This window comes from Etheostoma cragini, chromosome 1 (genome assembly GCF_013103735.1).
Source record: "Etheostoma cragini isolate CJK2018 chromosome 1, CSU_Ecrag_1.0, whole genome shotgun sequence".
Taxonomy (NCBI): Eukaryota; Metazoa; Chordata; class Actinopteri; order Perciformes; family Percidae; genus Etheostoma; species Etheostoma cragini.
Genome location: NC_048407.1, coordinates 30520409 through 30533137, shown reverse-complemented (window position 1 = coordinate 30533137; position 12729 = coordinate 30520409). Strand labels below are relative to the sequence as shown.

At 42.2% G+C, this 12729-nt stretch overlaps 1 protein-coding gene across 2 annotated transcripts in view; it reads left to right on the top strand.

The window, feature by feature from the left end:
- Positions 1–3836: 3836 nt before the first annotated feature.
- Positions 3837–12729, top strand: part of slc6a5 (solute carrier family 6 member 5) — a 24788-nt gene continuing 15895 nt past the window's right edge. Inside the window, exons 1-7 of one of the 2 annotated variants that reach the window (XM_034869180.1) lie at positions 3837–4156; positions 5095–5568; positions 7338–7485; positions 8068–8199; positions 8329–8502; positions 10544–10694; positions 11388–11520. In XM_034869180.1, the coding sequence (XP_034725071.1) occupies positions 4154–4156; positions 5095–5568; positions 7338–7485; positions 8068–8199; positions 8329–8502; positions 10544–10694; positions 11388–11520 (1215 nt within the window). In that variant the 5' untranslated portion in view covers positions 3837–4153. Of the gene's footprint in view, positions 4157–4681; positions 5569–7337; positions 7486–8067; positions 8200–8328; positions 8503–10543; positions 10695–11387; positions 11521–12729 lie in introns of those variants that run through there. The other variant, XM_034869172.1, reaches the window with a different exon arrangement.

The following is a 12729-nucleotide window of genomic DNA, read 5'->3' as shown; positions in this document are numbered from 1 at the left end:
TCCTTTTGTTTTATTAAGCATATTGAAACATAATTGAACTCCAAAAAAAATAAATTTCAAAATTTCTAGATTTCATGTAATCATTGTTTCAAGGGCATTCCAATTACTCTGCACGTTGAAAAGCAGTCATGAAATGCTGTTGAAACAGTTAGGAGTAACCTAGATGTCTGAAAATTCTAAACGTTTTAATCTATTTTGGCCCATTTTTAACCTTAAATGTCATTATACTTGCAAATAACCACAACTACACACACATCACTGGAGTGGTTCAGAGTCCTCTCATCATGCACCTTGACTCACATGCATCCCTGTCCGATCAAAATGTCAAGCAAAACAAAAAAACACCAAGAGGAACTGGCTGCCAGCTCTTTGGTAAAGCTATAAAAATGTGCATATATATATATATATATATATATATATATATATATATATATATATATATATATATATATATATATATATATATATATAGCCAAGTATTTCTCCTGATTTCCCTCCTTATTGTCCTACATTGAGCTGCGAGAGATCTGGCCGGGAGTATCATCCATCTTCCATGAGTTTACTGGGACAATGCGACATGAATTTAAGCTTTTGAAAAGGCTGACTGAAGCCTCTTTACATACTTCGTTAGGCAGCTCTCCTCACAATTAAAGATTTTTTCTTCCTTCTTTGCCTGAGATGCTGAATCCTGGACTCTGGGACAGTATAGTGGTCTGTAAGGAGGAGGAGGAGCAGACTGGCTCCCTGTGTTATTGGGGATTTGACAGTCATCTCTTCTGATGTATTTCCGCTGCTTCTGTGTCCTCAGCCATTATATCATTACATTATGGTCCGCTTGCTGACATCAAATAGAGGACGTATGCTCACATGGACGGGCTTTTCTGTGCAGGAAAAAGCAATGTGTGCATGTTTTTGAAAGTTAGGTTTAAAGGAAACTATCCAATGTCGTGTAGTTGTATCTTCCATGTCCTGTCACTTCTTCAACCACAGTCCATTGAATAGTATCAGTTTACACCTGTATACCTGGATGTGGGAGATCATGCTGTTTTATATTTTCTGGTGTCTAAAAAAAAACAAGCATGTTGACATCCTTTGAAAAGAATTCATCTCAAAAAGCTGAAAGTGTTGACTTTGCAGTGTTTGGAAACCTTCAACGTGCTTCTAATAAGCTGTCCTTGTTTAGAATGCAGATGTTAATTGTCTTATCTGTCTCACAGGCAGTTCATATTCTGAGGCACTGTGAAAGACTAGACTTTAAAATCTATTCTATTTCATAAATAGTCATGGTTATAAACAACTGTAACTCACAGCTTATTCATAAGGAATACACTCTGATTTATCTTAAAATGTCAAACTATTTGCTGCATTTTTTTTAACTTAGGTTACAGTGTCCCAAACAGACTCAGATGCTTTGTCTTTAGATGGGTAACATTTCTTTGAGGGGCAGCTCATTGGTCTACTTCCTGAAACCTTCTGGAAAACCATATTGTCAATTGAAAAACTTGAAATTGAGCTGCATGAACAGAACAGAACAGGTACTATTTAATAACAGTCATTAGTAGAACAACGACACCTTTTTTGTTCTTGGGCAGTTGCATAAATCCCACTTTAATTGGAGGCTGTGTGGCCTAGTCAGCCAGTGATGATGATGATGATGAGGATGATGATGAGGATGAGGATGAGGATGATGAGGGCCGCGGGGATGACGACCTCCACTGAATCACTGCTTTCCAGGCGCTTCAGATGGATGCTGCTTCTTATCACTCAGGCGACAGTGGGAGGGATCAATTAATTACACGAGCTGTTGTAATTAACGAGCACGAGGAGACACCGTACAAAAAATAAAAAATAAATGAAAAAGTGTGCCTGTTAGTCCAGCTGCTGGATCAGGACTTCACATCTCAAAATGAACATAAAAAATGATTGAAAAAAAATCGCTGTGGTGCATCTTTGAACCACACATTTAAAACCCTCATGGGAATCAAAACTGTGTGTGTGTGTGTGCGTGTCTGTGTGTAAGACAAGCAGAAATCAATTACAATTATTCTCTGTTGACAACGTAATTAAAGTCATGGCGGCTCCAACACGCGCTCGAGCCTCTTATCGGCGCCGGACCGAGAGCTCCGAGCAGAAGGAGCGCAGCGAGGGATCGTCCCCCCCGGACCGGGTCCCTGCGTGTCCCGGGCCAACCACACTGATCCCAGAAGTGACACTGCCTCAAACTTCCTCCGCTGTCGTAAAATCTTCGTAGGTAAAAACAGGACATCTAGTAGGAAACTGCATTTAATGAGCTTTGAGAAAAACGCAAACGAGGACTTTGACTCCAAATTATTTTCGTTTTTATGAAAGTAACGTTATAGTTTATGGATTGCAGCGTAATTATTTTAGCTATATGGCCTATATATATGAACACATTAGTTACAGTAAATAGGTCAATGGTAGGCATAGTAGGCCTATAAACAAATGTAGACATTCCAACAGGCAATGCGTTTTCAGTATTATTATTATTATTATTATTAATATTATTATTATTGGCTGTCCTATGTTCCTAACATCTGTCCTATGTTCCGCCCGCCTTTATGGCCTGTAACAATAGCTAGCAAAATAACGTTGTTGCTTAGCAACTAACTGGTTACTGTCGTTAGCCCATTTATAATTGGACTGTCAAGTCTCAGATTAGCGTCCAATTCACAGCCAGTCTGTTTGCATCAGCCAATCAAAGGAGAGGGTTGGGGCTCCACGAAATATTTAAAAAAGAATTCAATGTTACTGCAAAGTGTCAAGATTAAACATGATGTAGGCTACGAAATAAAGGGCCTTTTCTTGTGTGCATTTTGTGTTCAGCCCCGGCATCACTCACTGTATGGAGGCCTAAACTGTTTATAATGAACCTTTTTAATGTAACCCTAATTAGTGAGACAAACAGGTCGCTTGGGTCTTTTTTTAGTTTTTGGAAAAATCTCCACAAACAGGACTTGCATATGCGCCATCCGTTTAAAGGGAGACTTGGTGTGTGGTAATGCGCAATGCAGTGTTTTAGAATCTTAAAGCACCTTTTTCCCCTCCGCTGTCCCTGCTTCCAGGCCAGGATCCAGTGGTTGGCTCCGGTTCCTCCTGACACACGTGATATAAGAAATAAAAAGAGGCCTCCTTCTTGCGTAGGACTTTAACAAATGAGTAGCTTCATAAAGACCTCGCCTACTTTTTTTTTTTTTTTTTTCCTCCAACTTGATCAATGCTCCTATCGGTGACGCACACAGGAACGTATAGAGCCCGTGGCGTGCGTAAAACCCGCCAAGTGGAAAAACTATTTATAGTTCCGACCATTTATAGGACAAAGTCTTTAACCGTCTATTTTACTTCTTCAACGAAAAAAGTGTATATAGGCATATATTTATGGGATGCCTATGGTGTATAATAATATGTATAAAGAACACCAGCCGGGTCTTTGACATATTACAACATGAATAAACACGTGTAGGCCTCCAAAGCGCTTTTTACTTCCATGTAGTTTCTGCATTTTGCAACTGTTAATGTCGAATAAGAACGAAGTTTTTCCATAAAACCAACAATCTTATGAACCGGAAATGCCTCTTTCTTTGGGGTAGCTGCTGTAATTGTAACTGTGTCAAAGAAGCACAGTACACACATCATTAAGACCCGCGTGCACTCTGGTGGATTAGAGCTTCTCCAATAAAAGCCTAAACCTGGAAATCTTTATCCCAAACGAGTTGTGTGTGCTCGTACGGGATGCGTCCTTGTCTGTGTGTGTGTGTGTGTGTGTGAGCATCTTACACATCCCAAGAGACAAGTGTATTAATCAGTTTTGAAAGAGTGCGTCCAGCGCTCACGCATGCCCTGCGTAACAAGAACGCACACAATTCACGCGCACACGCGCCCCCTCGTCGTGTTGGCTCCGGTTGTCCCTTTAAAAATCCCAATCCAAGGCCAATGATTTATCAAACTCCTATTATCAAGAAAATGTCACTCGAAGGGCACCTTGCTCTGCACTGACGCAAACCCCGGTCTTTCCCACGGAGCTATAGAAGAGCTTTGCACTTGGAGCGTTGCGCGGCTACAACCAGTCCACTTCCAGTCCTCTCCTCGTCTTTTTAGAGCTGTTCCCAGCCTGCCTGCAGATATCTACGCAAAAATGGTAAGTGTCCTGAACACTTTCTTTACTTTTCCACCTGCAGCTTCATCTGTTTAATGAACTTGTTCTGAGCTGTGTTCATGTTAATTTGTTACACTTCTTTTTAAAGGCATTTTGGCACGCTGCTGTTCCGGCGCTCTCCGTGGTGCTGGAATGCAGCTACGGCTCCACATTGAAAACTTTTCTCTTTTCTCACTCTTACCAAATAGCATGCTTTTTTTTTTTTTTTGGTAAAAGACTGTAATGGGGCTTTTCAGAAGTTTAAATGGAGAAACAAAAAGTTTAATTTTAGTCTAGCGTAGTCTATCACTTTTTCATCATCATTTATGTATTTTTTTCTATTTAGAGAGAAGTGATTACATCCAAGTGCAGTTATTTTCTTACTTATTAACAACAGAACTACGCATTATTCAATCTAAAGCTGTTTTTTATTTTACTGTATTCACATCACCTTTTTACTAAACTGGAGGCTTTCCCGGTTGTTCCCCCCACCCCACCCCCCCTCAAAACTAAATTTTAGGGAGTCATTTGTAACGCCGCCGCCCCGGGTCCGCTCATAGCTGTAACACCGGTGATCTTGCATGCCTGCCGGGGAGAGCGGAGCCACCGAGAGACCCGCAGCAGCTTGTCTATTGCCCATAAAAATCTGTGGATGTGTGGCTGAATGACATGAGGGGGAAATGGGGCGTAAAATTAAAGAATCTTGCAGAAAGCGAGAACTGGAGAAGTCAAGCAACCCCCTCCCTCCTACACACTCACACACACACGCATACACACACACACACACACACACACACACCCGGTAGACTGTGAGCTGAAACTATAGAACATAAAGAGAACAGAGCATTTTTAGCCCCAAATCAGAGATGGGCTGCACAGCTTCATGCTTTCTGCCGCTGTGCTGCCTTTTGTCTGGCTGATCTGTGCCTCCCATGTTCCAGGACCTCTCTGACCAGAGGGAAATGGCCAAACAGCCGGCCAGCGCTCCCAGCAGCTACATCCCGGCGCAGCAGCCCGACGGAGCTCCGGTACTCACAACAAACAAACCGGACAACACGGCTGCGTGCCCGTCGCCCTCCCCTCACCATCACCCAGCGGCTCAGCCGCCGCTCTCCTTCAACGAGGGCAAAACTTTTTGTCCCACGGAAAATAAACCGGGAGAACTGGACAGCAACAAAGCGTATGGGACGTTTAAAAGCGCCGCGCCCGCGGCCCCTGGATCCGCGGTGGTCAACTCGGCCTTCAGGAAGGATTCTGCTGGTTCGGCCCGCGGGGGGGCCGCCCAGTACAGCGACCCGCTCCGGGCCCCAGCAGAGCAGAACAACACCGCGGGCAACTGGACGACTATGAGCCAGACCACCATCATACTGGGAACAGATGGGAACACGTCTGTTCAGCCCGGCACCGTGGCGATGGTAAGTCAGTTAAATGAACCGTTTCCTTAACGGAGAGAGCGGGGCGGCTGGAAGCAGCTGCGGTGTGGATGTTAACGTGTGTCGCTGATAAGAAAGCTTACTGGATTAACCCGTTGCCTCCAAAACAGGGAAGGTGGAACCCCCCCCCCCCCGGTAGCTCTTACCGCCATGCAGAGCTTTGGTAGATCAGTGCTGTAGGCTATGTGTGATAAAGGGAAATCTAGTGTCTGCGGTGCTGAGCTGTAACGTGTGTCCCTTTAAACTATGCAGGTTGGTTTGTGGTTGTGTGAGTGCACAGATGTGCTGTGACAACTTCAGAGCCGAATCAGCGGATGCTTGTGGCTCACAAAACGCTTTAAAAATTAAAACAAATGAGGATTTGAAACTGACCGATTGTTTATTATCGGGGTGTTTAAAAAAAAAAAAAGAGAATAAAGTTAAGCAGCAATGGTGATGAAGTGATGTGCTTCCCTGTTTGGCTGCATTAAGATCTCCCCAAAGCCACATGGCAGAGGTTACTGCTGCTGGATCAGTGCAGCTGGAACTCGTACAGTAGACCGACATGAGTAAAAACTGATAGCCTTCTCAGCCCCTGAAGACTAAATGCTTGCATGTAAAGAACAGTAGGCCACTTTGGATGGGTCCTGTGCCATTTGGCGTCCCTGCTGTGCGCAGCGTGCTGTCCTGATCCCTCTGCACCAATATGATCTGTGCCATCTAAACTATCAAACCTGCTTATGTCAGCTAAATATCCGGAAAAAAACTTGGAATGTTGTTTATTAATCGGGATGAGAACAGTCAGTGAACAGGGAGCACTAGTCCTGAATGACACTGTTTTTCTAGGTTTTGTTTTTTGATTCAAACCTATTTCCGGGGATTTGCTCAAAATGGATCTTTCTCACAGTTACAATGGTGACACAATCAGAGATAAAAAGGATTCAATTCCAGGCCTAGCCTACTCTCGCGGTATTTTCGGTGTTCCCTGCTCCCGGCAGACACACTTGGTATAGCCCAAATGCAGGTGTTGCTGATAGACAGCACTGTAGTACATGAGACTGCGGATTGTTTCCAATCCCCGCGAGGGCACCACACACACACACACACACACACACACACACACACACACACACACACACACACAAACACACACACACACACATACACATACAGATATTCCCATGCGTGGTTTATGTATCTGAATATTCAGATATTTCTTTTATGGATCTGCTCAGATCCTGCGGTGCAGTTGTAATTATGCATTTTCTTTGTTAGTATTGCTCACATTATGTCAGTGGATCATTAGCAGTTTTATTTTTATTTTTTATTTTTATATCTTTGCATCTGAGATTAGGAGGTGCTTCCGGGCGGATTGCAGGCAGTAATGGGCCCGTTTTGGCAGTGGAAGATCAGTTTTATAAACAGGGTTGTCATTAGAAAGCTGGTGCAGATCTCTGATTGTCAAACGAAACGAAATGAACATGGAATAGAAACAGCGAGCAAAAGGGTCAGAGAACTCAAATATAGACACACATATGTAAAGGTCTTTATGTTAGTAAACCGTATGAGTAATTTGATTAATAAAGTGATTTATTTTGTTAGTGGTTGTATTTTTCGGTATTAAATCCTGCCTTTTAGGCCCGGGCACGGCGCTTTTATTATTATTATTCCTATTATTAGAATATTTTCCAATGTTTTAACTTGGATTGTAGTATGACAAGGGTGGTATTTTATTTAGAGGAATCAAATAAACGGGTTTTATTTGCTCTTAGGCTGACGATGATGACGATGGGGGAGATGAGAATAAGGCCAGAGGAAACTGGACCAATAAACTGGACTTTATTCTGTCCATGGTTGGCTATGCGGTGGGACTGGGGAACGTCTGGAGGTTTCCTTATCTTGCTTTCCAAAATGGAGGAGGTAAGAGTTCTGGGCCAACGCTTTTTAATTCCCCAAACACAAACCAACGAGAAATCTGCGAATATCTCCTTATTTTACGTTAGTGTTTGAATTATTTCTCATTGCTTCTTTGGAGATTTCCATTCCAATCGCAGGCCTTTAACCAGTCGACAACACTAGAAATACAGATTACTCCTCATGCAAACAAGATTTTGTTCACTGATCACTCTCACATAAAAAATTATAAAGCAATAAAGATAACAAAATAAATGCAGATAAAAATGCAATAAAATAATACTTACACCATTAAGACAAATGAAAAGTGCCCCAGTTGATAATGCTATTATTAATAGCAATTGTAACAATAAGAGTCCATTAGATGTATTATTATAATAACGTTATTGTTATTAGTCATTTATTTAACTATGCTTGAAGCCATTTACAGTTCATTTATGTTTTTTATTCATTAATCAATGTAATGATCCATACTGTGAGTCGTTTAAATATCAGCAGACATGACTAGATTTCCGTTTTCTTTAGAGATGATGCTCGTGTTGCTCCTGAGCTCCGCTGTGTAGCCTGCTGTTTCATTTCCTTTTGCAGGAGCTTTTCTGATCCCCTACCTGACAATGTTGGGCATTGCCGGCATCCCGATCTTTTTGCTGGAGGTGTCCCTGGGCCAGTTCGCCAGCCAGGGGCCTGTGTCAGTGTGGAAATGCATCCCAGCCCTGCAAGGTAAACTGCCACATCCAACCAAAGCCAAACAGACAAATTCAAAAATAAAAACTAATTTATTATCATTACGAGTTCTCTACTTTTTCTTAAGAGTAATTTATATATTTCCGTCTCATTTATTTATTTTAGGTTGCGGGATTGCCATGTTGATAATATCTGTCTTGATAGCCATATACTATAATATTATTATGTGCTGGACACTGTACTACCTGTTCGCTTCGTTGAAGGGCTCACTGCCATGGGCTAACTGTAGGAATGAGTGGAACACGGTGGAATGTAAGGACAAAGACATGCTGCTGTTAGGTAAGACGCACACACACACACACACACACACAAACACACACACACACACACACACACACACACACACACACACACACACACATTTCTCTGTCTCTCTCTCCCTCCCCACAATGCGCAATGCGTCATGACTCCCCCACCTGAGGTGTCCTGCAGTATAATGAATCCTGACCTGTGATCTCTGCGGGGTTTTCACTCTAAAAAAAACACTGTAAATCCAGATCACGTCAATTCTTCTTCCTGATGGGTCACTGATATGTAACGAGGGCCCCGAAGTGACAGATACAACTTAGAAACAAACACTTTAAATAGTTTGGATTCTTCTTTTGTGTCATATTGGCAGATATTTTTTTGTTTTTATCACTTAAAGCTGCATTATCTAGCCAACAGCTGAAGCAGTCAGATCTTTTTTTTAATACTACTGTATGGGAAATCATGTTTTCACTGTGGGGAAATGTTCGAGCTGGGGCACGGGAGATGTTGGACGTCGATCTGCGTCGAATAATGATCGAAATTCCGTTCATTTCGTGTCGAATTTGCCTTAAGCGATTCTGTGGATTCAGCACAAAAACTGCTTGCTTGACAAATTTACTGTACAGGCTGAGCTGCTGCAGTGCTGCAGTGGGCCCGAGACTGACCCCTGCTGGCTGCTACAGCAACTACAGGCCAGTCCAGCACTGGTCCCTGTCCCCTTCCCTAAACCTCAGGAAGGACGGGAAGACCAGATGAAGGAGAGATGTTGGCAATTTAGTCAGAAATCAGAAAAAAATCAGTTGACAGTGATTTGTAAAGCAATTTTGCAACTTGTGACTTTTATACGTCCGCATGCGTACACGTGGGGTGGACAACATGAAATATCTGACACACAGCACAGCAAAAAAATATGTCAGCTAAAGTTTTTGATTTTCACATTTTTGTGTCAAAAAGATTATTTATCAAGGTATATTTTTCAGATCATATTCTTTGGTGCTGTAACATTAGATTAATTGTTTTTTTTTCCCAACCTCATTTAGTCACAGAAAACTGTCCCTCTGTCTCCGCCTCTGAGTGGTGGCGCCACCGTTTGTAAATTATAATATGCAGAAATTCTCAGTCAGTTTATTTCAATAAATCAACATTTATTTCTATGTCACTGTACAGAAACCAGCAGGTATCCAAAGTGCTTCAGCAGGAACATATGGTACAAGAAAAAGAACGACACATAGAAAAGAGTAAAATCAAAAAAGGTTACATAGAAAAGGAGGAGGAGAGGGAACCAGTCTCACCACTGCTACGCATCAAAAGCGTATCAAAGCAAATAGGTTTTGAGTTTGGATCTAAATAGAGAAACATTTGTAACAGTGCAAATATCAGAAGGTAATTTGTTCCAGAGTGCCCCCCCCCCAGCAAACACACCGTTCCCTTGACCTTGGGTCTTCTACAAAAAAAAACATTTGAAGACCGCAAAGACCGGTTGGGCTCACTTAAGGTTAAATCTCGGACTAATTCTCCGGGTCCAGGCCTTCTAAGGCCTTGAAAACAAACTACAAAATCTTAAAATGTGAGCCGATGCAGGGTGTAGCCTGGAGAACGGGAGTGAGTCGTGAGATGTAGGTTTGATTCAGTCCAACACAAAGACCCTCACAGTCATCCAACCTTGAACTAATAAAAGCACCAATCGCCTTTTCTAGTTAAGGAAGGGCTTAACTTAGCCAGTTTGTCTTGAATTTAGAAACTTCTGAGTGCAAAGCATTCTACATGCTTTCTGCATTAAAAGCAGGATTAAAAAAATGTAAGTCTTATAAAAAAGCGTAAAAAGCTCTTTTGTGTTCAAAAAGTGTCCAGTCAAAAGAAAAAAAACTTATATTTCCTGGAGTATCAGAAAGGAAGCGCAGATAGCAAATTCAGTGTAGTCATCTCTGTTGTTCACATCTGGCTGTATGTCAAAAAGAACAAGAATCTAACACGGTTGGGTCCACTTTCACTGAGGATCCACGCAGCTGTCTGCAGACCAGCCTCTGCCAGTCTCTCCCAGTTGACCTGTGTGGGTTTCTGATTGGAACAGACACGTGCATCCTGCGGGACAGAAACATCACCTCCATCAAGAACTCCACCTTCTGTCTGTCCGCAAACGCTGTTGGAAACCTGACGAAACTGTTAAACATGACTGTGGACACCAACAAGACCTACGTCAGCCCCAGCGAGGAGTACTTCAAGTGAGTGGAGCTTCTCTTTGATGGAGAAACAGACAGAATTTAAATTTACATTTAGATATATTCGTTTCATACTTTTCTCCCAGATGTTTGCTTTCTAGGGTCTTTGAAACTGTGTCACCTGGCCCAGTGGTTTACAAAAGGTTTACACCTGTTACTTATATATATAAGTGTTACTTATAGATAATCATTTTTTGACTTCTTGTTTCAAATTTGCCCAGTTGATTTTAAAAGGGATTCAAAAAGCCATGTGTCAACATTTTTGGTCTCCAGAGCACCTTCAAATCTTTTATTTTAACACAAACGAAAGTCACCTGAAACTAGAGTTTCACCTGTGTTTTCCTAGAATTCTCAGAAACCTTATTCTTGACACGTGTACAATCTGCCATTGCAATACAAGTACCAACGCAGTATTACAACTACAACTCCACAAAATACGAAACAACCTTAATGTGTGGCAGTCTCTTGAAACGAGACAGAATAAGGAGACCCTCTGCAAAGGAATGAAGATCAATAATACCTGATTATACAGAAGTCATTCAATCACATTCAGAAATATAAGGGCAGACTTGTAGGACTATAAACAAATTATTTAAATGAAGAATTTGCATTGCACATATTTCTTTGCTATGGAATGGAAAGACATTTACATTTTGTAGAGATTTTCAGGCTTTGCTGTTTGAATCCCGCCTGCAGGTACAATGTGTTGCACATCTCTAAAGGAATCGAATATCCAGGAGACATCCGCTGGCCTCTGGCAGGCTGTCTGTTCCTGGCCTGGATCATCGTCTATGCCTCTTTAGCCAAAGGAATCAAGTCATCAGGAAAGGTAAGTTCAAGTTCAAGACCTTTATTTGTCCCAGAGGGGCGATTCATTTTGCTGCAGTAGCAAAGAAGTTGACATACAGCACATCACAACAAAGACAACAACATCGATTAAAAATACAGGATCAGACCAAATGGGGAAATAAATACAACAACATTAACAGTTTAAGTCCAGGGATGCCTTATGTGCAGACGTTACCTATTCTTTACAGAGTTAAGCAGAGCGATTGCAGAGGTTACGAAAGAGAGTTTATACCTATTTGTTTTGGCTGGTGGCTGACTGAAGCGGGAACCAGAGGGCAGCAACTTAAATTCTGCATTCAGGGGTTGAGAACTATCAGACGTGATGGATTCTACTTTTTTAAGCACATGTCTATTGTACAGATCAGTTGGTGTCATCTGCTGAATCGTTTTGATTTTGCAGCTAACTTTATTTACCATTGCTAATGTGTTTTTCCGTTTTAAACTCAAAGAAGCAGACCAGCAAATACATGAAAAAGTAAAGACGGACTCAAGAAAAGATTTTAAAACAATGTCATCAGGGATCTGTCCACTTGCACCTTAGCTAGCTTTCTTTAGAAAGGTAACACAACACATAGTCTCCTCAAACCAAACCTTTAATCTCTGCTTTTTGCACCAGAAGAAAAAACTGTGGGTGACTTCAAATTCAATTCAGTTTAATTCAATTCAGTTCAATTCTATTAAATTCAATTTTATTTATAGGATCAATTAAAAAAAGAGTTATCTCCACACACTTTACAGATAGAGTAGTTCTAGACCATACTATAATTTCCAAAGACAAGAGCAAGCATTTGGTGCGACAGGGGCAACAAAAAAACTCCCTTTTAGTAAGAAACCTTGGACAGACCCGGGCTCTTGGTGGGCAGTGTCTGACGGGGCCTGTTGGGGGTGTGATGAACCATAGCATAGCAAGGCACTGCAGGGTGTTACAGGACGTTGCAGGGCATAGCGGGACGTAGCAGGGCAGCACAGGACCTAGCAGGACGTAGCAGGGCATAGCCGGACGTAGCATGGCAGCACAGGACGTAGCAGGGCAGCACAGGACCTAGCAGGACATAGCAGGGCAGCACAGGACCTAGCAGGACGTAGCAGGGCAGCGCAGGACGTAGCAGGACGTAGCAGGGCAGCACAGGACGTAGCAGGGCAGCACAGGACCTAGCAGGACGTAGCAGGGCATAGCAGGACGTAGCAG